The 26,559-nt window shown below is 45.2% G+C and overlaps 1 protein-coding gene across 1 annotated transcript in view; it reads left to right on the forward strand.

Moving 5' to 3' along the window:
* thsd7ba (thrombospondin, type I, domain containing 7Ba) overlaps positions 1-25,635 on the forward strand; it is a 101,834-nt gene extending 76,199 nt beyond the window's left edge. The window contains exons 15-29 of the mRNA XM_037488499.2: positions 2,992-3,261; positions 3,615-3,793; positions 11,461-11,594; positions 12,178-12,331; positions 14,734-14,878; positions 15,081-15,196; positions 15,543-15,660; positions 17,087-17,232; positions 17,613-17,781; positions 20,282-20,455; positions 21,608-21,703; positions 22,665-22,747; positions 23,269-23,464; positions 23,701-23,788; positions 23,938-25,635. Of these exons, the coding sequence (XP_037344396.2) occupies positions 2,992-3,261; positions 3,615-3,793; positions 11,461-11,594; positions 12,178-12,331; positions 14,734-14,878; positions 15,081-15,196; positions 15,543-15,660; positions 17,087-17,232; positions 17,613-17,781; positions 20,282-20,455; positions 21,608-21,703; positions 22,665-22,747; positions 23,269-23,464; positions 23,701-23,788; positions 23,938-24,019 (2,150 nt within the window). The 3' untranslated portion in view covers positions 24,020-25,635. The remainder of the gene's footprint in view (positions 1-2,991; positions 3,262-3,614; positions 3,794-11,460; positions 11,595-12,177; positions 12,332-14,733; positions 14,879-15,080; positions 15,197-15,542; positions 15,661-17,086; positions 17,233-17,612; positions 17,782-20,281; positions 20,456-21,607; positions 21,704-22,664; positions 22,748-23,268; positions 23,465-23,700; positions 23,789-23,937) is intronic.
* The last annotated feature ends 924 nt before the right edge of the window (positions 25,636-26,559 follow it).

The raw sequence follows: 26,559 nt of genomic DNA on the forward strand, positions 1-26,559 counted from the left end.
AAGCTTTCTCAATTATCTCTGTGTGATTGAACCCGTAAACAACTGCTCATAAATGATTACCAGCAACAAGAGAGAAATGCGGATGAAAAATGCAACATGATCCTGCATCAAGATATTAGAGCATCAGTTGAGTGTTTTAATCAGCCTTGAAAATTGGAAACAAATCAAGTGGAGGAACATTTTTTGTTGACATTTGCCCGAAGGAGACATCTGTCATCCTCAATCAATTGATTGACATGTTTATCAAGCTAATTCATACGTGGCTCCTCCACAGCAGATACTTCACTGCACTGCAGATGCCGTTCGGCTTCCCACTTCTGGCAGAGCGACAGTGAAGACAATATCATCTCCGCTAATGCTTCATCCCGTCAAGACATGTCACACGGGGAAAGTAGTCCAAAGATTACGATCAATTAAAGTAACGATAACCACTATTTTGGAAAAATTGCAGTCGGGGCTAAGTGGGGCCCGTAACGCCGTTGTCAAAGTGAGGTAATGTCGCGCCGCCACTCGACAATCAGCCACCAGCAGTGGCGAAGAGCGAACAGATTGTTGGCGAGTTGCCGTGCGATGGCAGCGAGGTCACACTCGCTGACGAATGTTTGCAATCAGAGCCACTCGAGAAGCAGATGGGCCGCAGGAGGCCGAGGACTCCCAAAACGCACCGGTACACAGCCGAATTAGCCAAACTCTTTCCTGGTGTTGGTTTTGACCTGTGCATTCAATGTGAGTCTCTCTCTCTCTCTCTCTCTCTCTGGATCAGGAATCAAAGAATTCTGTAGCACTTTTTTTTTTTTGCCCTGTCAGACGTATTTACCATTTTTAAAGGCGCTTTACGCTAATGATGGAGCGATGTGTTGGATGCGGTTTCAATGGGCTGTTTTTGCCTGTTGTAGAAATGATTCCTCCTGAAAAGGCATAAATGGGAATGACTGGATTGATGGGCCAGTGTTGATCTTGATAATGTTTCACGGATGACTTCATCTCGTCAATAGAACAGTTTCAACATAAGTTCTGAAACATGAAAGATATGTCAAAACACTTGTTTGAGATGCTTGCTTCTTGCCTGCATCGTCTCTCATCATTGTTGCTGAAGTCCTGGGGGATTGCCACCGATTCCAATCAGATTAGTTTTTAGTTTTTTTTCTATACACTATAGCACTTCTGACATGTTGATGACAGGAGCTAATTGATGGCTGCTGAAAGCAGAAGGCGACCCACAGCTCTATTATATAACACTGTTCAGCGATGCAGAGCTGACAGTCGATGGTGGGAAAGATGGACAGCTTGACAGTTTGTATCTGTGACTTGTCCTGAAATGAGAAGTGACAGAGCCTGAGAGGAACACATGCTGCTCTACCATTACTTTCCTGCTCATCTATTTATACTCATCAGAGGGAATAGACAGCACTAATTATTTGAAGCCTGAAGTGAACTGTATTGAGTGGTTAGCTCTAATAGTCTTAATGGAGGTCTTAATGGGGGTCTTTGAGATTGAAAATACATTTTCCTCCTCATTAGACAAGAGAGTCGGAGCTGGTGTTTTTGGGGGAATGTTCGATTTCTAAGGAAAGAAATACGCGCTGAAATCATTGCTTCCAGTCCACGGAGCATCTTTCTTTCCAGGTGATGTTGTTGACATGATGCGATCAATCACGTTTGATTTTGCAGAAACACTTAAGCACCAAATACCACACTAAAGACGTATTGTGTGCCTTGAAAGGCTCCATATGACGAAATGACTCCTGATCAGAGCAATGCTGACTGATCAATGGGATTTCTGTGCATCGCCCGCCGACCCCTGGAAATCGTAAACTCTTTGCGCATCATTACTATTGAACAGCTACCGTGTGCCGGTGAGGAGTCACAGATGAAAAGGCAAAGAGGGGGAATAAGACAAAAAGCCAGGAAGCAAAGAACTTCTCTCCTCGGTGGGAGAACACTCGGCTGCTGCCGATTTTTTACTCTTTCGGGGACTTTGTGTCTGTGATGTTACGTGCCAAGCCTAAGTAAGGGGACATTTGCATACAAATGACACACTAAAGGTTAGACATATGAAATGGTTTTCCAGTTGAATAACAACATCATCTTGCTTGTATTTTTGCATTGTACTCGCACTGAATGTGTTGTTTTGTTGTAGAAAAACAATTACTCAAGTCCAAACTTCAGAGGGGTTTAGAAATAGTGATGTAACAGGGACATTAAGAGTGCTCCATGCCCATAAGGGGCTTCAAAATAAAAGAGATGAATTGGAGCTGAATCAAATAATCTGTACCAGGGGTCATTTGGAGGGCTTCTAATATGCATCGCAGGCAGTAGGGCTTTCTGGTCACTGGTCACATGGTACTTATGACTGATTAGCTGTTAAGGCAGTTCCCTCTGAAAGAAGTCAAAACTATGGGGAAGAATGAATTAATACAACCTTCCACACGGGGCTGTGGCTGTACGCAACCAGTGCTGGGTTTATTTTTCACTTGTAGTGAAGGTAGTGATCAACATGGACAATGCTTACTTATTCTTTTTTTTTATCTGAGTTTCCAATATTGCCATTCAGTTGCTCACGCCTTACTCCAACTTAATTCTTGCTCGTTCCTCCCTCACTGAGAGCAAAACACTGGACTAGATCTCCACTCTTTGCTGTCCTGCTCCTAAACGGTGGAAGGAGCTCTGTGATGACATCAGGACCACAGAGAGCCTTCACATCTTCACACTAAAGACACACCTCTTCAGACTCTACCTCGACTGAAAACACTAACAAATTGTAGCACTTAAATTGTACTTGATGATGGCTCTTATCTATAACAAGTTGTAAATTGGCTTGTTTGGATGAAATGGTACTTTCTTGTTTCGTGTTCTTCTGAGTTCGTATCCCTATGGCTGAAATGCACTTATTGTGAGTCGCTTTGGATAAAAGCGTCAGCTAAATGACATGTGATGTGATGTAATTCAACACAACAGTCCTCCATTGGTTTTTGTCAATCTTCTCTTCAGGTCGCAGTAAGAAGAAGGAGCATTGCCTGAACAAGGAGCTGTACCCTCTGGAAGAGACGGAGACGTGTCCCTGTGCCGAGTTCTTGTCCCAGCCCTACGGGAACTGGTCTGCGTGCATCCTCCACCACCCTGCAGCTCCTTCAGGGTCGCTGCAGGGCTGGAGCAGCCACCGCGCCGTGAAGGAGTGTGGCCACGGTCTGCGCTACAGAGCGGTGGCCTGCATTAACCAGCGGGGACACCTGGTGAAGCCCACACACTGCACAGACTCAGGTGGGACTCACCGACACATATTGCAGGCACGAAGCGCGTTACCAGCTTCGTAGATCGGCCCTTTGCGTTCCTTCAAACGCATCACGACAATCAGACTCAATCCACCTTCAGTCGCCATTCGGTTTGACGTTTTTGTTCTCGGGGGTATTTTATTTTGTTAAGCTCCAATCACCAAGGCGCATACTTACCAGTATGCAGGCTCGACATAATCAGTCACATTAATCAGAAATTGTTTTTACGCACTCGTTCACACTCGTTCAGATAATTGCCTCTTGGTGTCAAAACGAGCAAGTCCAAGCCCGTGGTGATCCTGGTCTGAATGAGGCCTCTCGCTGCTTTCTGCCATTGCTCAGGCTACGTGGAGGAGGTTTGCCACGTCCCTTGCCCCCTGGACTGTAAGCTCAGCGACTGGTCGGCCTGGTCTGCCTGCAGTGCGTCCTGTGGCAGCGGCCTGAAGACCAGGTCCAAGTGGCTCAGGGAGAAGTCGTTCAACGGAGGACGCCCGTGCCCCAAGTTGGATTTGAAAAATCAGGTGAGGTGTGCACCAGTGCTTGTGTAGCTCCCTGTGCCCCACATTCACTTCATCATCCATCCACATTGTTGTCAAGTCACTTCTCCCCCGAGCTGAATGTTTCAGGGCATTGCACTCATTTCCCCCTCCCTAGTGCATCCATACAAATTATCTCAACACCCTTTCACAGACACACAGCTTTATCTTGCCAGGATCATTAATAGAGTGCAAGCTGTGGTTTTGCGTTTTTAGTGTGTCAGACAAAACACTGCCCTCCGGCTCGGCTTGTGTCGCCGGCCAATGTTGTCTCGTGTAAATACACAGCGGAGCCGTTGCCGCTGTGCCCACATTTCAATGATACGGTTTATCGCCCATCTGCCGCTGGGACGACCTGCTCCTCCTCCACCCAATCGCTTGCCTTTAAAACACGCGCCCTGTCCCAAAACAGGGCGGTGGAGAAGTGGGCAGATGGGAGCTCTTGATGTTCCGCAGTCAGGTTTCGCCCGTACGCATAGACCCAAATGCCGTGCCGGCGGCACACCTCTCAGGGGGGGGGGGGGGTCATGGTTTAGAGAGGAGAGGCGTTTTATGGATGCCGCCCGTACGCTCGAATGGGGCATGAAAGGACACTCAAGTTGCACAGGGGTCAGTACGGAGATGAGGCCCGGCTGTGCAGAAGATATTTCCAGCGTGTCGTAGAGGACGTCTGTGTGCAGATGGTTAAGTGGCCACTAACAAGGTCGGTAATGCCCCCCAACAACCCTCGCCATTGAAATCGGAGCTGTCCGCGGTTCGGAAGCCCTCGCGGATTCGTCCCGAGGGCGGGAGGAGGCCGTCGTTGTTAACGTTATCAAATTGGCCATTTTAAACTGAAGTGCATCCTTCAGGAGGTGTGGGTGGAACAACGCTACAGCATCACCTCTACTCCAGTTCAGCAGGCACCGTTGTTGTGTTCAACGAGGAAAGGTCACAAGTGAAATCTTGAGAGGGACTTAAAAAATAAATAAAACCTCTGCTTTTGTCTTTGAGCCAGTGCATTTCACTGTTCGGACCCCATGCGGTTGGTCTTCCCTGCTTCATTTAGTCTCTAAAAAAACCTCCTAATGGGCCTCTTCTTCTCTCCCGTTGCCCGCTGTGAACTATTCTCTAACCAAAGTGTGGCCTCGCTCACCAACAGATGTTTCCCCTCGAGCCACACAGCGAGAGGCGGCCCGGCTCGACAGAGATGGAATTTACAGTTGCTCCACAACTCATCCTCTCATCTCACGGTCGAGTGAGCCAGTAAGATAGGGAGAGAGATAGAGAGGGAGACCGAGACGAAAGTGCCACCGCGAAAAAAATAACGAGGGAAAATGGCCACGGCGACAAACGGAGCGCGTAGGAGTCAAAGTCAACTTTGAACACAGCCGCTAACGAGGTAAGACTTTGTGCTCGGGCAGAAGACGCTCAAGGACCACGGTTAGCGAGACGAGCGATTCACGCGCTCACTGAGGAGCTTCCTGTGAGCGGGGACTACAGTCCGTGTGCTTTCAGGCAGGTTTGCAGCTCTAATCCGCTCAGGCGGCCTGTCGGGTTTGATATCCGCAGCGTGCACGGGGATGTAACAAGGGTTGTCCTGTTCTTTATTAGATTAGGTGAAGATTACTCTGCAGAAGCTATTACACCACCCTCCCATCCAAAATCCGTTAGAAAGAAACATTACACTCGTTCTCTGACAATGATGTAACCCAAACAGAACACACGCCGCATGCTCTGAAGGAATGAGGAAGGGTTCGGAGGATCAGTCTAGTGACAGCGAGACAGAAACATGACCGCTCCGCCTGTACGTCGTCACAATGGGGCGTCCTGCAATTTATTTGTTAGCTCCATTGTCTACTTCCTTGTGAGAGTAAATTATTCATCTCTCCTGGTGCTCAGTGATTATAAGTGCGCCAGGGTTTCTTCATTGTTAATGCATGGCTCTGAAAGTCAAAAATGTCTGGTGCGCAAATATTTGGGTCCACAAGGTTGGATCGAAGTGAATAACAAAGAAAACATCCACATTCTGATGCAGTAATGGATCCACACGGATTTACTGTGCCATATTTTTAGGGAATACGTCCCGACAGGAGACTGCTCACAGATGTCACGGCGTAACAAGGCAAATCAAATCTAGAATCACAGGAGAAATTGAAAAAAGTGTTAACCACCAAATGCTGAAATATCAAGTGATATGAATATATAATTTTTATATGATGTAACAGAAGTGTCTCGACTATCAGACACCTCGGCAGAAAGAATATTGCTCGTCATTATAATAGCGCTTCGCCTCACCTCTCTCACTGTCGTTAACACTTTCATAGCTGCCTTTTTTACCTCACGTACCTCATGTATTAAATAACTCAGAGGGACAAACGTCTGTTTCCCACAGAACACAATACAATCGACCCGTTGTCCATGTGTGCTTTTGATCTGCTTGTTGGAGGTTGGTTGAATGAGATGCTTTGTCTTGATGCTTTTTGTTCCCCTTGTGGCCCCTCATGCGTTGTGAATACTGACAGCCACAGAATGGGTTGTGATTTGAGACCGGAGACTATTATAAGCACTGCTGCATGTGTGCAAACTGCGTCACATACTGAGCGTGTGTAAATACTCGTTATGTCCTCAGGTGAAGTGCCGTGGTTGAACCTGGGTGTCGGGGCACTACTTCAAATGCTGACTGACAAGGGGCTGCAGCACATTTTATAATATTTTATAATATCAGATGAACATAACTGTGAATCGAGGGAAAAACAAGCTTCATCATCGCAATGTTTTGTTACAAAGGTTTACTTCTTTGAGACGGTTCTCTGTCATTTTTACCGTAGCTGCCGATGTATTTCCTCAGTAAAGATCATTTTAGAAAGCCTTGTTTGTAATTGATTTGATCATCAGGGCTCTTCAACACTGTGGACCATTAATCAAGGTTTTGCAGTTAATTTTCAAATGATTAAATGTGTGTATCTACTGGTTCAGTAAATAAAGCATGAATCACAGGAGGACGGGTGAAATTTAGATGAAGAGGCAATATCAGAAATAAGTATCATTCAAGGAACAGAATTAGCATTTTGTTTGATATTTATGTCTTTGTACTGCAAGACAGAATTTGGCTGAAAATAAGTCAGTTCCTTAAAGGAAAAAATAGAGTATCTTCATCTGGGAACCAGAAGCATCTATAGCAGATTTCATAACAATCAAATCCTTCATCCATCTACGTTGTCCATCTGTCAGTAGCAAACAACAGCCAATAGAAAGTCAAATGAATGGATCCCAAACATCAAAAGATGAAAGAGAACTCACGGTCTTGTTTTGATCCGATTGCACTCAGGTGCCAAACTCATACCTCAACTGCTGATGGAGCTACCTAAGGCCAATGAGGTGTAATTAACGTCTAGCAGTGCTTGGGTATGTGCCCCCCCCCCCCCCCCGCAAAGCGTGCACATTTTAAGGCAGCCTGAGGCACTGCCACCAAAAAAAGGCTTTTGGAGCCTCTCCTTCCTCTTTGAGCCTCGAGGTACGCAGATGGTCCACAGCTTTTAATTCAGCTACAAAGGTTAATCACAGCTTTTATCTGCTAATAACAATGTAGTTAGTGACTGGGTGAATATTAAATACATGCTTGTTATTTGGTAACAGAGAATGATTTCTTTTATTTAAAGACAGAATCACTGTAGTCTGTAATAAATACAACCACTGAACTCACACACATTAATCAAGTAAACACTTGATCTGTATTCATCTACATTTTACTGTACATTATAACGTGAAATATATATATATAATATCTAAATAAAACGAGAAGACATAAAGTGGAGTTTTTCAGCAAGAAACATAAGACAAAGGGGTCCAGTATTTTCACGGTGAAAATGGTGTGTGACTATAGCGATGTACTAACTTCTCCTAAGTGAGAGCTAAAGGGTTGGAGCTCATTCCCAAATGTTTGTGTAAGTGTGTGACAAGGATCTTTGACCAGGGTGATTATTAAAGGTTGATGAAGGGTTAAGTGCTTGCAAAAACGTCTTCGCTAATGCAAAACTGTCTTGCTGAGCTGCGTCCCGGTAATGGATAACAAAGTAAATGACTAATGGAATTATTTTGGAGCTAGAAATAGAGCTTGATGGCCAAATAATTTGCGTAATTATGGACAGCCGAGGCATCGCCCTGCGTCGTGCCAAGAAGGATGGCAGACATAAATCTAGTAGAAATGTATTGACGTCCAGTCAGAGAGAGAGAGAGAGAGAGAGAAACTCACTGACGATGCTCTGAAATCAATTTTAGAGACGTTGTAGTTGTGTATCTGGAGGCCGCGTTCGGGTGCTGATGTGATAAGTTGCTCATAACATGGGGCGACAAACTAGAATGCTGCACTTTAGAGAGTTACAACAGCCGCTGCTATCGCGTCTGACGGGAGTGAATGCAAATGAAAATAAACTAAAGTGTTGCAGATGCACTTTTCACTCAAACATTAAACACACACACACACACACATACTGGTTTTAATCCATGCAGAAGCCCTCACCTGCTCGGTGGAGCCTGAAGCCACACGTCATGTCGTAGCAGAGGCCTGTCCATCACGTGTTGGTTCTCTTTACCTGTTATTTCAGTCAGGCTGCATTGACCCTCTTACTCCGCAGAGCACCACCCGCATTAACTATGTCCCGCCTCCTAATCACATGACAAGATTTGTGATTTTTTTTTTTTTTTCTGAGTGATTGTTAATTATTCACACACACACACAGAGACAGACTTAAAGACAGGCCTCTATTGGCCAGCGGTCATCATTGAGCACAAAGTATATATATATATGTATATATACAGTATATATGTGTATATCAGGCTGATGAGCCCAGCGGTACACACATAGGAACATGCTCAACACACAATCTGCCAGAGATCATTAAAGCTAAGATTGCGTGTTCACTGTGTCTGACACAACGTTTAGCAAAATACACATTTTAACACCTACTATGTAATTGTGATGGATTCCTTCTTGGAGCTCATTAAACCATATTTATATTGCAAATAAATGTGAAGAACCGGGTTTATGATAAAGTTACATTCATCATACATTTGTTTTTGTAAATAAGTTTTTTTTGGGAGGCGATCATTAGATGTGAAAAGATCCAACAGTCTTCCTCAAAGGAGCCATTCTTTTCTGACCCAAGCATGTCTCTTTGAAGCTTTGATGATACTAATGTATGAAAATAAGAGGCATTTTGTGCTTCTGCCAATACTGTTGTGGCAAATCGTAGTGCTGGCTAAACCGGAGACTTCCAGCCGGATGCTGGGATTGTTGTTGTATTTGTAAATTATGTAAATATTCTGTTGTTGAAGACATTCGACTGAGACTCACCGCTGTATGTATCGTGTTCAGTTTGTAAAACCCACCCGAACAATAACTGGTTGCAGGTTGCCTCATTCAGAGCTTCTAATGATGTATTATTTCACAATTAGCAGTCAGTTGATTGGGTTCATTTATTCTGTGAGCCCCTAGACGGTGTTTTGTCCCACTTACGTAAGCCCAGCTGCCAAGTTTAAGTTTGCTAGCTGACAATCAGTCAGATGCTTTGTCTGGTTGTCAGCTAGAGGTGAAAATTAAAAATGGTATAAATTCCTATACAATGGCAGGATGCATTCGACCGAACACATTTTCAATGCAATGAAGACTTTAAGGCGTTCTGTGTCAACATTAACGTGCCATTCCTGCAGGCGGGCGGGGGGGTTGTTGGCGCTTTGCACGTTGTATTTTGGGACGTATGCCCCGGCATCGTCATGCTGGCGCCTACAGCGTGTAAATGTGTGTGTGCACAGCTTTTCATCACAGGGTTCAGGAAGCTCGATTTCATTCCAGCTTTAACTACGGGGAAAAAAAGTAAATCCGAGCCTGAGCGGTTTCTTTTTAGCAACATAACAGTTATTTTTAGAAATCCTTGTTTAGATACAGAGCACATAGGCACTCTGAGCATCTGCTCATTGGCGTTGACCACCCTCTCACCATCTCCAGACAAATTAGTTTATCGGAGTTGCCTTCAGCTGCAGAAATGTCCGTTGCACAGCTGTTGCGACCGACTGCAGCATTTAAAAACTTTCAACACTATGAATCATTCATTTTGGCAAAATATCCAGGGCCACTAGAATCACTGCAGATGATGGAGTATTTAATCATCCTATACACTCATTAATGAAGCCGAATGCAGTATTTAAAAAAATCTAATTTAAGAAAAACAATAAATTTCTGTCACTGCAGGCAAAATCTAAACTAATGACCGTATCATTGTTCTTCTCTCCCCTGCACCACTTCTTGGCTTGTCATGCACTGCTAATACGGACATCCACGCAGGCTCAGGTCAGTGCCGTTCATTCTGTTCACATACTCTGACACAGCTAATGAACACAAGATGCATGCCAGATCCCCCCAGGCCGCATACGAGAGAAAGAACATTAGGGTTGGAGAGAGTTTGACATGGATGGAAACCAATTATGTAAATTGCATTCAGATAATCTTCCATCTGCTTTTATTTGGACCTAAATGAATTCTTATATAGTTAATTGTAGAAATAGGCAATAAGGCTTTTGGGTTTGCTCAAAGAATCATTCATTTTGAGTTCAAGTGATCAAAAGGAAACAAATAGCAGAATGTAGATTGCCACGTTTTACCAAAGAGAACCACTTGATTCTAACTGATGGTCTGTTCTGCTTTACTCTGCATTGGGAGCCCTTCCTAAATGTGTGTGTAGATGTACTAGAGCACCAGGTTTAACCAGCCGACACATAATCGAATATCTATCAAAGATTCCATGCTTTAAAGTCACATGCTCCGTCACTCAATGAATGGTATCGGTGCACAACACCGCTGTGCATATATTGTGGAAACTCATTGAAAAGATTTTTTTTTCTCTACTTTCGAAAGTTAGCGGTTGAGCTGAAATTGTGTTTCAGCCTGCTAATGGAGACACTGGGAGCATAGCAGTTGCCAGTTTGCCCAATAGGGGCATCTGCAGGGACAGATGGGAGATGATGAGGGTGTGTAATAGGCATCTGTGCGGTCCGCAGGGGAGGGAACACTCAACACCCACTACCTTTCTATACACTCACACACACACACACACACACACACCTACAGCCATCCATTACAGCTTGTCGTAGCTTTTCCACAAATTGTCCTCCAGAGTAAAGCTTTTACTGTTGCAGACTTTTAGATAGATTGAGAGTAAACATGTGTTTACAGGAACATCTCGCTAGCTCTTCCCTTGGTTTTTACAGACGTGCTGGAATCATGTGAGAGATGATTAAGTGAGGGGTGAAAATGCTCGACATCCAACCAATTTCATCCTCAACTAAAGGGCCTTTTGCCCCGACCATTGTCGTCCTCTCCATGTCATGCATAGAGTATGAATAAAAATCAAAGAACTACATTATGGTCCTTTTCTTAACATGCCATCAGATCGTTCGGAGCCCTGCTGGGCTGAAAGAGGCTTTTTCTTTAGTTCAAGGCATCCCTGTTCATTTGTGACTCGATTTCAATGATTTAATGAGGAAAATAAAACCGACTTCTTCCTGACATTAAACTCGCTTGCATTGATCTCTATAACCCCCTCGCCCGTGTTTCTTCTCCTTGTGTGTGTGTGTGCGTCTGTCCGTGCGTGTGCTTGTCACGTGCACACCTGCAGGTGTACGAGGCTGCGCCGTGCTACAGTGAATGCGGCCAATACGAGTGGCGGATCGAGCCCTGGTCCATCTGCACCATCACCGCTGTGGGGGACGCGCCGGCCTGCGGGGAGGGGGTCCAGAGCCGCAAGATCAGGTCAGTGAGCGGCTGCCTGGCGCCGCGTCGCGCCTTCGCTGCCAGCGTTCCTTTAGATGGCCCCCGCACTGCCGTGGGAGAGGTAGTGCCACACAAACCTGATGAGCTGTTGGATGTATTTGTGCAGCGCTTTTTCTTTTTTTTTTGCGCCTTGAGTCGCCACAGAGAGGAGAGCGGTGACGTCGACCTTTTCTTCAGGCAGCGTTTTCGGGTGTTGGTATTGGATTACACACCAAAGGACATTAGAAATTGGTGTAATTGTTTAATTGGTCTCACACTTGAGCCTTTAGCTTTTAGTTACAGTCACGGATTCATAAGTTTAACCAACCAACCACCAAGAGGCTGAAAAATAGAACAGATGCAAATAAAAATGTATCAAATCAAAGTAGTTTTTGGCGGTTTTCAGCCTTTGTTACAAACTTTCAGAGTAATTATTAATTTTAATCAAAATGTATACAATGTATAAAGGAGTTATGATGATTTCAGAAAAAAACAATTGAAATGTATTTAAACTTGACTAAACATATGTGTTTGGAAGGTCAAAAGGAGACGGGTCCCACATGTGTATCTGCTGCTCTGCCAGGTGTGTGGAGCGGGGAACGAGTGGGGAGAACCGTACGCTGGAGGACTCCCTGTGTGACCAGGACGAAACGCCACCCAGAGCCCAGCTGTGCTTTGTGGCCTGCCCGCAGGACTGCGTCATGGCACCCTGGGGACCTTGGAGCAACTGCCCCCTGGTAAGTGGCAATGATCGAGTCACTTATTGACTCCTGTCATCATTGGCATAACATGGCCAGATAGCAAATGACCGACACTCAGTTCTTTGACTAACAAAATTGATGAATATTTTTTGTCATACCGATGTCCAGTAACTGCATACTATTAAATACTCACGTGATGCACACATTTATTTTAGTGGAGGAGTGAATTGACATTTTTTTGTCATTCAACATGTTGTACTATAAGTCCTGGACTACGTCACATAGGTTCCCCCGTGTTTGCAGCCACGTGCTGCTGGTCCTCTGGTCATGTAGCCGTGTTATATGTTTCCTGTATAACAGCTCAGTGGGCCGGAACATTGGAGTCAGAGAAAGCGCAGGGTGGGCAAAAAGAGATTACTCACTTGGACTGCGATTTCTCCACAGACGTTTTGTTTTAATCAATCTTTCAATCTGTGAGTTCAGGCAGCACTCTTAACGTCAGATGGAGGGATGGAGATCCTGAACACATCGTAATTCCTCATAAGGAACATCGTGCAAACAGCGTTGGTGAAAACAGGAATGCTAAAATATGCTAGTCCATGGTATCTGATGGAGATGATTTTAGAACATCCAGTTGTGAACACGCATTTTCATCATGTGATTCAAACTGAAGGGAAAGGAAAAATTCAGCGATTATTGACACCTCTAAAATATTAGGTAGTGTTAGTAATTCATTTTTCAAATTATAGGGTTCTTTAAATGCTAAATTACTGGTTAAAAACAGTGACCAGAGTTTAGGGATAATTTGAGGTCAAAGTCAAATGGTCGAGACACGAATCAACACATTAGGGATGACAGCGTGATGGAGCTCAATATATGTGCATAATGTTACCGTGGGAACTCAGCTGGCTCATCACAAACAAGCAGACATTGTTTTATTCAGCCAAAAAGATTCAGATCCTGATTCCAATCCGTCACTGACCGAAAGGCAAACTTAAGCATGCAGGTTGCGGGGCCTCACGCGTGCAGCACACAAATGCGTGAGCATGGGTGTGAGAACATCCGGGGACACATGACATGATCCATGCAGCTGATTCGTCAGCCTGACGCGGAGGCCTCTCGTTAGGGGGCGACAGTGATTGAGCAGCGCGGCGTGATCCATCCAGAGCGGAGGGGCAAACGCAGCTCCACCTTTCTCTGTACAATCTGCCTCCTTCCCCCCCGGATCTGACATTTCCTCTAAATGCCACATTTACACACATCCTCTGCTTTTATGTTCACGGGTTTGCATCCCCGTGTAGGCACACGCTAAATGAGCCACTCTTACAGTGACCTTGATGGATAGCTCAAATATTTTCACACCCATGCTCATCTGCCTTCAACTGCAGCTGTAAAATATCAGGCCCCACCTGGTTCATGTTTCTTACAGTTTACGTACTTTGCAGGACACTTGGAAATGCAGCATTTATTGCTCATTAAAGGCAGCAGTATTTATTTTTTCATTTAATGTTGAACAACCAGGATCCGGATTCCAGGATCTGAGTTGCAGGGTAGAAGTGGAATTTGCGTTACCTTTTAGTGTAAAATCACAACAACAGAGCAGCAACCTGTACTTTGGCTTTTAAGTCACTTGGTCTTAATCATGATATGTTATCTCATAACTATGCTATATCACATTTAAAGAATATGTCATGTTCCAAATGACAAATGTTTCTTGTTTTTTCAAGAGCAGTAACCACTTGGTTTGGGAAACAATATCATTGAGCAAATTATTGGAAAACACCAATCCTGGGAGGCTACATGGCTTTGTTAATTATTCACATGGCACAACACCGTATGAAAGAAGGGATGGGATGATCCGGTTTATTTGGAAATAGGGACAGAATCGCATTGATTCAAATTGGATGAAGCAGCAATGTCTTGAAACATAGATCCTGGGTGGCTTGTAATTCCCATACGCTTCATCACTGGGGTTTAGAGCGGGTGGAAAGGAGATGCATAATGTATTACTCAACATTTCTTTCCTTGTAGCTTTGCTAAGACGGGAAAACGGTCTTCTCCTTCCAACAAAATATCCTGTCTGCATAGTTTTTAAAAGTAAAATACGTATTATTATCTGTCAAATTCTTTTATTATATTTCTTTTCTCTCTTTAATGTTTCCTTTAAGATATGGATTTAATTAAAACGGGCTTTTGCTCAAAAGGATTTTCTCTAAACAATAACACCTATAAAATGTGAAACCTACAGCAGTAAATCTAGAATTCGTGCTGCACAAAGTTACAATATTTTAACCCAAATTAGTAGATTGATTCATAACTTTCGATTAACTGTATGATGAAGAGTACAATTAAAGCCCTCATGTACAACCAGCTTCTTCCGTCAACCACATCTCTGAAAATGAAGCAGTGCTCTTTGTGGTGATGCTGTCGTTGTGCAGCAATGCCCCGAAGGAGCAGCGCGCAACAGGAGCCGACGAATCCTCCGCCCCCCCTCCTCGGAGAGCGCCGCCTGTCCGGAGCTGGTCCAGTCGGACGCGTGTGTCCTCAACAGCACCTGCTTCTCCTACCGGCCCCGGGTCTCAGGTAGGTACCACCTGGACGTCAGGTCGACGCGTGAGACCGTCCCAAAATACGGTTAGGACTGACGGTGTGACTCGTGTTGAGATGTGTCTCCCTGTGTGTGTGTGTGTGTGTGTGTGTGTGTGTGTGTGTGTGTGTGTGTGTGTGTGTGTGTGTGTGTGTGTGTGTGTGTGTGTGTGTGTGTGTGTGTGTGTGTGTGTTGCAGACTGGAGCACGTGCCGCCTCAGTGAAAATGCCGCCTGTGGGCAGGGATCTCGGTCTCGTCTCGTGGACTGTGTTCGTAGCGATGGAAGGATAGCGGAGTTGCAGAAGTGCGAGCAGGTAATCACTGTGTTTCACATGTTCACATCCTGCAGGTGACACGAGAAGACTCATGTTGGGGTTTTTTTGCGATGCCATATGTTTGGAAATCTTATGCAACCTTGAATATCATTGAAAGCCCAGTTGCCCATTTTGCTTCAGTGAACAGGTTGTAGCACCTTTTACATCTCACTAAGCAGTTTGGCCAACATGAAGATGCCTTGACTCCACCGCTCAAAGGTAGATGGAGGTCTAGAAGAAGCAGTTACTGTAAACGCAGCACTGCCTCTGCATCGCTGCAACCTTTTCTCACTGGTTGGAGATCAATCATGTTGTTCTGTAGTTAACTTGTTGTTTTTTTCCACAGCTCGGTCTGATCAACAGGTGGAAGCTGTCGGAGAGCTGCGTGGTGAACTGTCCTGTCAACTGCATTCTCTCCGAGTGGTCGCCGTGGGCGGAATGTTCGTATACCTGTGGTAACCAAGGTAAACCGCTTCACTCACAACCAATGGGGCGACCGACCCGATAGACAGAGCCGGAGTCTGAGCCTCATTATTCCTGCTACTTAGGCATTCACACAGATTTTAAATTGTGCATGAATACATTTAAATGCATTAAAATATTTACGAGAAAGCCTTCTTATACGAGGAAACAGTCTGCCTGAGAGGGTTTTTTTTCCTTCATGTGACTATAGATCCATTTTAATGAGAAAGCGTGTCCAAACTTTTGACTGGTACAGTGGATATATCTATATAAAGACATAATTGTATGCTGTACGAAGCACAGTTTCAGTAATTGAGGTTAAATTTGGAGAACAGCAGGTTTGAGATTAAACTAATTTTATACAGTTCAACGTTATGGTCATAAATGATTCAGTGTTCCTAAATAAAATATACATCCTTTCTGTATGATTTTGTAAATGCTTCCTAATAACAAACCTCGTTGTCACTTTGAGAAACTCATGTTATCACCTCACGCAATATACACAGGTCAGTGATGTAACCTTAATGCGTGCTGGGTTTCTCAGGGCAGCCCAAACGTTATTATCTCAATTAGAAAGACGTAAAAGCAGTTTCTTCTGAGGTTTGTTAATTTTAATGTGGCGTCACTGTCTGTCAACACCGATCACCTCATTACAATAAGTCTCCACCTTTTGACCTCCAGACCCTGAGCCTCTCTCTCTCAGCTCTGCCCCTGTTGCTGTAACTGTTTCTGCCTCTCCCTCTCCCCCCCCCCCCCTCTCTCTCTCTCTCCGTTCATCCTCGCACACTGTGAATCACATCTGTCAGCCTTGATGGGGGATTTGCGTTGTTTCTGTGTCAGGCGACGCAAGGATCTTGTTCTGTCGGGATCTCACGGGAGCGCTAATGTTTTGGTTTGATTTTTTCGAGACGGCAGAGCTGAATGTCCTTTTCTTTCTTTTTTTCGCCCGGGGGCCCCGCGGAGCGTCTCCCCGATGCATCACACAAACACACAGACACACACACGCAGCTTCTGTTTCAACTGGATGGCTGATGGAGGCCGGGCCTCCACGGAGCCTCAGGGGACCCAAACATTGAGCTGTTACAGAATAACAAACTCGCCCTGTAAGCCACACCTTTCAACTGTTGCCGTTGACCAAAGTTTCCCTCACACCTATTACCAGTGGCTCTCTTCAGCAAAACACTTTGCATGATGCAGATTTATGGCACTTAGTCCAGTGTATCATGAGGAGAATATTTCACAGCCTCTGTTTATTCATTTCTTCTTCATGGTTGTCTAATGATGTATCTAGTTTTGTTTTAGTGTAGTCATATCACTCTTATGGACTCCCTGATTCTGTCATGTTAAAAGCAGCCATTGTCCTGGATTATATCAGAGCCCTGTACCCACACTTCCGGATCTATCGCTCCTTGCCCTGATGTCCTGCAGGTCAGTCCGTGCGGACCCGGAGGATCCTGCATGAGGCTCACGAGGAGGGTCGGCCGTGTCCCGTTCAGCTCACCCAGACCAAGCCGTGTACCATAAGGCCTTGCTACACGTGGCTGCTCAGCGACTGGTCGCCGTGCGCTGTGGAGGTAGGACAAGCACTCTGAATGGATGACTTTGCTATTGTGAGAATTACAGAAGGACATAAATTGCATTTCTATAAAAGTGGCTGCTATTCCTAAACAGTCCACTGGGGGTCGCGTTGTGCGTATGTGGCGTTGTACGTTGGAAACGCTTTGACCCAACGGCTGAAGACAAAACACTTTTGTCATCTCACAAATAGGAATAACGTCCCCTTTAAGTTAAATTGTCGATTATCAAATGATTTCAATGTGAACAAAGTTATTAGTAAGTATCAAACCAGGAGAGGAGGTACCTTTATTTTGGTTTAATCCAATCCATCAACTTTCCTCGTACCCAAACAACGATGAGGAAGCAAAACCTTACAAAAAGAGCATGTTTCATGCAGGGTGCAGAGTGTGGGGAGGGCCTTCGGAGGAGGAGCCTCTCATGCGTGGTGCATACGGGCAGCTGGCCCGAGTCTCCCCCCCAGCCAGTGGACGAGCAGCTTTGTGGAGACAAACTGCGGCAGCAGATCCAACAGGAGATGGAGCAGCCATGCTTCGTCCCGTGTCCAGGTAACACTAATGTGTTAAGTGTTGTTATTAGTGACAATGAAACATTATGGTCTGGTCAAATGAAGCAATTGTACCTTCAGCAACAACAGTCACTTAGCCTGGGTCACCTGCTCCGTAAAATATTCCTCTTTTTTTTCAATGCAAACTCTTTCCCTGGAATCTGCCATTGCACCGTCTTCCCTGCAGAGTGTTTGACATTTCCAGGCTGATGAATAATTATTGCAAAATCAATAAAACTCATAGATTAACCAATGACCCTTTTACCTCGACATCATCACGTGGTCAAACTAAATGTCTTCTTCCACAGACAACAGTTCACATTTATGTTTAATAGAGTACCTAAGAGCCTCAAAGCTGCCAAAGCCAATAGTGAGCAACTAAACGAGAGACACATTTGACTCTACATAATGTAGCACCCCCAGAAATAGTTAAAAGGGTGGAAGAACGTCTAGTGCAAAGCAAAGCAATTAACAGCTACGGAATCTTGACTGCAGAGAGAAGAATTTTACAACATTAATTATACAACATCAAAATGAAACTGGTTTTGAATCAGAACGTCCTTGATAACATTAACAGTTTATTTAATGCTATCGCAAAAGCAGTAAGTGAAAGAACTTTGTGATGACTAAACTAGTTTAGGTTTATTCTAGTTAGCTCTAATTGCTATTTTTGCATCACAATGATGAAAACATTTAGAGCAACATTCTTACAAGGTGATGGCAGAACATCATTATGCCTTCAATCTAACGGTAAATTCAGTTAATCCACTTCGCCAAATGTTGTGGATTTATTACTTTGTAGTTGTCACTATTTAGTATTCTCTAACTTATTGACTTTATCTCTGTGACTCAAAATGAGGACCCTCACATCCTCACAGACCAGGTCTTTCAGCATTCAAAGAACACACTGGAGATCTGGATGTAGTCAACTCACAGATTTATTGAAGCACCAACACGGGAAGACACTAACGAGGCGATGATGCAACACATTAAGTCCATACATTTCTCCTGTCTTTCTTCTTCTTGTCCTTCTCTAGCCCCTTCATGTGGTATGTGGATGCTGGACTAAGTGGCTGAGTCCTCCCAGCGCACACACACACACACACACACACACACATGAGGCCGTTGCCCCACAGCTGGTGTCTCTACACTATCTTCTCCTAAACCTTTCCCCCCGTGTCACGATGACTCCTGTCTCCAGATCTTTGCAGCCTTGCCCTGTTGGCTTCTCCCTTTCCTTCATCTACAGGGATATATTAATATAGTTGTATCCCTAATTTACCCAATTTCTCCGAGCTGATTATAGCATGAATATTGGACAATAAGAAACATATTCCCTCAACAACTGGCTCCAGTATATTTCATCTAGAGACAACCAGAGCATAGACATTTAAACATTTAGTGGAACGCTGAAATCAAACACTCACAAAGTGCTTTTAATTGATCTTTTTGACAAGGAAATTAGACACTTATGACATGGTTTGGAATCTTTTCTTGTCAATCAACAAGCAGCCAGCAGATCGTGGTCAACTTTACGTGATCAGATACCACAGACAGCAATGACCTGCTTCATTTGTCACCGTCTGGCTTCCACACTGAAAACCTGTAATGAAGCTTTATTGTCCTCATTAGTTAGCAGGCAAGCCGGTTACACCAGCACTTTTTGTTTTTTGTAGAATAGATACAAAGACAGCTCTGATCTCCTTTGTAACGGTTTTAGCCCGAGCAAAGATCTTGTTTGCTTATGTGCAACGAGACTCGCGGCGCTCGCCTCTGCTCGTCTGTCCCTCGCTCGCCTCTGCTCCTCGCCTCCATTCATCACTCGACTCGCCTTGGCTCAGGAACACAAGTGTTTGATGGCCGCAGCAGATGTGCCTCAGTGTGTGTGTGTGTGTGTGTCCATGTTTGAAAGGGTTCTCAACACGTATGTGATGTGCAGCGCGTGATGCCCACGTCTTGCTGTTTTTGGCCTCCAGCAGGTTTCCACCAGCGCAGACTGATGGAGTCAATCCATTTAAAGATGAAAGATAATGATATGCCGATCCGCAGACAGGGGGGGGGCGGGGCTCTTCTGGCTGAGGGGTTGTGACATCACTAAGAGCTGACCCTATTGAGGATACCTTGACCTTCAGGGAAAAGTATTTTTTATAGCGTTGTTCCACAGAAAGCATTTGACAAATCAAACGTGCTGTGCTTCTCCTAAGAGGACCAAGAGGAGAGGGTTTCCTGCCTGTATTTTATAATTCACAACTCTGGCGTGTCTATTACTTGTGAATACCCACTGGGCTGTCTGAGTCATTTGTTTTTGTGCATTTGGTACGTTATCTGCCTCGGCTGTGTGCGCAAGTGGTTTCCGATCTTTTTTAAATGTTCCTGGAGCTGGCAGCGGAGCCATAAAGTATTCCTGGAAATGGTGTTGGCAAGCGGAGCACAGAAGCATCAGAAAAGACAGCGTCATTGATCAGGCCCACCCGTGCTGCGTGTTCCCGTTGTGCCCCCAGGAGACTGCCATCTGACCGTGTGGTCGTCTTGGAGCTCCTGCCAGCTGACCTGCGTGGAGGGCCGCAGCTTCGAGACCACCGGCCGCCAGGCCCGCTCCAGAGCCGTCATCGTCCAGGTCATGGAGAACCAGGGCGCCTGCCCTCATCAGGTGTTTGAGACGCAGCCTTGCAAAGGTACTGAGAAAACCAGCACCAATATACCGGCGCCTTGAAATAAAAAAGTGTAATCGATGCTGTTAGCACTGCCGCTCCGTGTGTGGTAGTAGTTGAGTACGACGGACCCCGACCTCCACTCTTCCCCTCAGCTCCGTGGAGCTTTATAGCATATTTTATAGCATAGTTTTTAGTGAATAACCTGTGATAAACCCGCCAGGTGCTAACTGCTCGGCACCAAACGCAGACACACAAAGGGAGCGACAACATATCGGAGAAGGTTTTAGCTAAAAGTGCCAAAGATTTCCCTCCAGAGCTGTTGGAGTCCACTCACGGGTCAAAGAGAGGCAAGAAACTCTATGAAATGCTAATGCTGCGACAGGAAATAAGAAATACAGGTTTATCGGCTGAGTCACAAATCAATCTGCCACTTGTATGAAAAGCAAACACCTGATTCCACACCCGGACACACCTTGATCACACTTCTACATCACCGTGACCCCGAGGTCAAACCAGCTTTTACATGCTGTTGAGTTGAGCTTCATTCTGTCTATAAAATGACACCCAATTAGTATCTAAAGAAAAGCCTTTGTTCCAGGAGAGGGATCAGTGGTAAACGTTTAATCTGCTGCAGACACTCATGGGGGCAACAGAACAGGTATATTTCACCTTGTTGATCAGGGTGCACTGTTACTGTGGGAATTCATGGGAGTGGTATTTGCACCACAAACAGCCCACACACTGCGATAGCTCTCAACAGAGATTATGGATTAAGGGCTCGATTTGTTCTTTATTGACATGCGTGCCGGTAAAAGTAGAAGAGATATTGCAAGTTATTTCCAAATGGCGAGCCCTGCATGGCAACAATGTAACAACGCAGTGAATATTGAAGCCAGGTCACAAATTAACACTTCAAAATGACTCATTTAATTGGCTGTCGTATTTCAACGTGGCTGCTGTACAGATGGAGGCAATAACCCATCAACCCAAGAGAGACGTGTGTTCATCACTTTTATATACATATCATTTACATTCTACTGCATTTGGTATCACTTTGTCCTGAGTTCTTGCTGCACCTACATCTCCATAGCTTAGAACCTCTCTCCAGCTCAGATGATCGGCGCAGCCGGAGATGCACTAATGAGCCCTGTCTGCGCCTCTCTTTGCCCACAGGGGGGAAATGCCACAGCTACGAGTGGAGGACGGGGGGGTGGAGCAACAACCAGAGATTGGTGTGGTGTCAGCGCTCGGATGGCGTCAATGTCACCGGTGGGTGGACGCCGCGGAGCAGAGGGACCTACGCAGGCATTCCTGTAGAAATATGCGTCTCATGGGGCCTGATGCAGACTGCAGCTCAAAGTGTCCCGGTGGTTCATTTGTTGCACCCAACCGAAACGTCTCGTGTTTCTATGCAGCGAGAAGCGCAATATCCCAACGCTTCATTCCCCAAAGGGGAACTTGGAGGCGTTGCCATGACAGAGAGAATCCCCTCATTCATCTCCGCCCAGTCATATATCTCTCATTATGTCACAAAATATCCTTTTGGAATGTGTTTCCTGGTTCAGGTGAATGAACAAGTATCGATCTCTCTTCACAATATCCAAATATAACAAATATCGTTTATGTGGGTTACAGCCTGCAATGTGCGTCTTTAATAACTTGAAAACCACATGGTATCAGTTATCATCATTGTGTGATCTTCCTGTGCTTTCTGCCCGTCGCACACACACACACACACACACACGCACACACACACACACACGCACACACACACACACACACACACTCTCGTTAAAAATGTTTAGCGTTCTTGTTGAATTTAAGACATTATTTGTTCCTGCTCTGCCTCTTAAGTAATCAATAAGCCGGACCCTTGGCTGCGAGGCTTTCCATGCGTATCCAAATAATCAGGCATTTGTATTTCGGGGAGAAGAGGCGACATGAAGAAAGCTCGAGGCTCCCTGTGCTGTAAATAGTAGACGAATGTGATCTTATCGCCGTGAGGAAGTGTTCCTGGAAAACAGGAGCCCAGAGGGAACAACCTTCCGTCTTGGATCCCCAAAGCACTACTTTTTTGGACATGTCATTTTCCGTGTGGGGATTTCAATGTTCACAAATTGATCACAGAGCCTGATAGGCACCGGAGCCCATTGATCAGCTGTGACGATACATTCATCATGTGATCGATGACTTGAATGAACAGAAACAATAACCTGTTGTCTTCCTTCAGGGGGGTGCTTTGCTCAGAAAAGGCCGACCCCGGTCAGACACTGCCATCCTCTGTGCACCAAGCCCTTCTCACACTGCACACCGGTAAGATCGTCTCACTCTGATCTCTGCTATCTGCCTTTTCCCGGCTGCTACTCGATTCTAGGTCAATGGATTTAGAAAAATGACATTTCTAATTATCCAGAACAGGCATTTAAATAAAACCATTAATAGCAATGAACGTGTTTCTTGGGGATTACACAGATTGGGGGGAAAACTGCACTCAAACACTTGTGAAATAAGAAAGAACAACCTGGTGCTTGACGTTTTACTGCCCCTCAGAGGCCCCTCGACGTTACTGCACTCCCAAACTACCAAGGCTTTCTACTTAAGCGTTTAGATGCAAATTAAAGCCATAATAAGAACGCTGGGAGCTGTTTTGTTCCACTGCGTGTGTTTTCTTGGCTTTTCTGCGGCCCATTTGCATCTCTGTCTTGATCCCGATTGGTCCGCAGGGCGAACCGGTTTGTAAGCGGCGCGTTGCAGTAATAAGTAACGATTGCAGTCGCCTTGTGTCCCCTTCAAATGACGTTGTCCCCCCCCCCCCCCCCCCCCCCCCGATGCAGAGCGGGGTGTGCGGGTGTGAGAAGGGTTACACCGAAGTAATGACCACGCATGGCTTCCTGGACTACTGCACCAGAACCCCGGGGGTGGACAACAGCAAGAAAGCCGACGTGAAGACCAACTCTGGGAGACTGAAGCCGGGTCCGTCTCAGGCCCGGGACCTGTTCAGCGAGTGGACCCTAAGACCCGTCGGCCCAGGTACTGAACTCATCCTCCCAGGGATCACTGGGGCAGCGATGTTGAATCCATTGAAGGCCGATGTCTTTGCTTTTCCTTTCATGCTGTAAAGCAACAACATCAAAAAGGAAGCAAAAGAAACCCAGTTGACCATGAAGTTGTTTTAAAAAGGAGAATAAACGGGGCCTTGGTCTACAATGTGAGAGGAGAAGAGCTGTAGATGTAAATATGTTTAAATGTGCTTTGTGCCTGCACAGACGGACGAGTGAAGCTGTGGGTTTACGCCGTGACGGCCGTGGGATTCATCTTAATACTCTTCGTTATTGCATTTTCATTCCTGGTTTGGTAGGTTCCATCTTTACTCCTTACGGAGTACAAGAAACAAAGAAGCCCCATCGTGGGCCTCACACATCCCCCCCCCCCCTCACAGTATTCTGTCTTTATCAGATGGTGGAATTCTTTGTGACGGCTGCCTCTCGTCTGTTTATCTGCAGCAAACCGTTCCAGTCGACTAAGACCTCCCTGCCGACGCAGAAGCCCCTGACTCTGGCCTACGACGGGGACATCGACATGTAACCACAGGGGGGGGAGGGGGGGCGCCTTGAAGACCTTGCGTTTGTTGACAAGGGACTTCCTTCGGCGTGCAGCTGACGCGCTGCTTTCACCTGGATGACGAGCACAAACTTTAAATGGCCGAGGATGGGGCGGCAGATGATTTTCCGGCGACGAGGCCGAGAACTTTTGGGCTTTCCTCAGCGAGGAGGAGGAGGATGAGGAGGAAGAGGAGGAGGAGGAGGAAGAGGAGGAGGAGGAGGAGGAGGAGGAGCCGAGGCCTAACGCGGCACAAACGGGACAAAAGGCCTTGAGACGGACGTAAAGAATGGACGTGTAGTTTCTTTTCTGATCTCCTTTCGATGGGAACACACTTTTAAGCACTGGTTGCAAACCAGCAGGTCGCTTTGAGGACTCCTCACAAAGGTCAAAGTGGGTTTGTTCTGCAGGAGGAACCACCTGAGTGTTTGTCTGGTATTTGTGTCGTGAGGGAGACGAAGCGCGTTGGGGTCAGGGGTCACTCTCGATGTTCAAACACAAAAGAATAGAACATTTGACTTTGTGGATCTTTGTGAAAAGAAATGTCAATACGCCTTTTTCTGAGAATAAAACAAATGCTCTATGCACTACGTTAGTGCTGATTCACTTTGTTTGTTTCCTTTCAAATGACTTTTCTAGTGTTTTAATTGTAATGCAAGTTGTTGCTGTCAGATCTTGTCTTTATGTTTGATCCAAAAGCATCTCGGACTCGAGCTTCACGACTCAAAGATGCAGCCTCCTTTATTCTGACGGCTGTGGAAAAAACTCTAAATGTGTGTCATTTTATGTCCAACGCACTGAAGAGTGAGCGAGTGTCTCGTGGGGGGGGCACGGGAACCATGGGGAGGCGAGGAGGGACCCTGCTGGCGGCCGATGGCGGGCTTTTAGAGAAGGTCATACCTCAGACACCAAAGCAGATACAAGAATAGAGATTACGGATAATCCACCTGATCACACAATGGATTTAAGAGTAAGAGGCTTCACTTATTTTTCAAAAGAATGTCACTCTTTATTCTTATTTTTAACCATTTATTACAAACACAAAGTCACCTGACGGAGCAAGTAACTAGTGTTTTAAGTTGTTTTTTTATTTTCAAAACATGAAACATTAGTAAAATTGATCAGATCACATTTCTGTTTCTTTTTCTTCAATTCGAAATTGTTTCAGATTCTCGTAGAGTTTGAAGGAAAGTGTAGAAAAGCCTCTTTGACCCTAACGGACCCATTTAGTATGATTTAAACACAAACTGAACATTTGGGCTTGTGATGCACCTCCTTTTGAATGTATTTAGCCGGTGACTCTATAATCTGTTTAGTTGTGTAAATATCGTTGCTACCTGTGGTAACGACCGTATTCACGCAGCTGATTGTATCTCAGCATGTTTGATCCATTTTGGCCTTTGAAAGATTCCGAGTACTTTCCTTTTTCAGGTTCAACTCCCAAACAACACATCTGGCCACATGTTGACAATAAAACCGTTGGGACTGTGTGCTTTGTCCACTCATACTGTTTGTGTTGCTGTTGTGTACTTGGGGAGCTGGATGAAAAATGCAAATAAATTGTGGAACCTTGTGAGAATAAAAGGCTTGACTCTCTCGTACGTTTCTCCATCGAGTCTTTGACTCTCACCTGGTCCAAACGGGTCCAAAGTCCAGAATATACAAGCAGCTGATAAGATTAGTGGGATTAGTCTTGTCCTCCAGGTAGCGTCCCACTCTGATAATCCCAGATTGATCGCAGGTCGGTGAGGGAAAAGTGTTGATCATTTATTTAAGAGTCACTTGTGCTCCAGAAAGGTCTGGATTCACGTCCTCAGAAGCTCTGCAGACACATCTGGACACTTCGGTGAAGACCATCAGTGACGGGGTCTGACTATCACATCAGAGCGCTTAATCAATATTTAGCAGAAATACTTAACCTTTTAAAATGATGAGTTCGTCATAATTTAATCCTCATTTCAGCACACTGGTGAATTTCAGTTTTTGCTTTTCAAACTAAATAATTTACTGTATTTGGCAAATTAAAATAAAACAGGATTTTTAGATCACATTGTGATTAAACGTATTATTGAAATGTAAACTTCATTCTTGATTAAAGAAGAGGAAGAGAAGCCCTCTGGACCAGGTGACCCTCCATATCTTCATGATGCTAACATCCAGGTGTACTGGTCCACATTCATCATTCTCTGGGATGTGTTAAGTCGGTTCAGGTGTTGGAGTGCGTAGATCATTTCTTCTTGATTGACATGTTTAAGATGAAACAGAATACTATATCTTTGATGATGAAGAAATATCTCAGCGACTTCCTCAGGGAACCTTGTGCTGACATCATTGCCTCATTGGTCCCGAGGACGGACCCGACGTGGATGAAGTTTGTGTCAAATGTCCAACTGTTGGACGGGTTTGACCCATTTAGTTGAAGCATTTATGTTCAGGATGAACGTGGTGAACATCTAATGTTCTAATGATCCATAGAACCAACTCCGTGTTATTTAAAGACTGAAGATAAGATAAGTGTAGATAAG

Source organism: Pungitius pungitius, chromosome 10 (genome assembly GCF_949316345.1).
Source record: "Pungitius pungitius chromosome 10, fPunPun2.1, whole genome shotgun sequence".
NCBI classification, from domain to species: domain Eukaryota; kingdom Metazoa; phylum Chordata; class Actinopteri; order Perciformes; family Gasterosteidae; genus Pungitius; species Pungitius pungitius.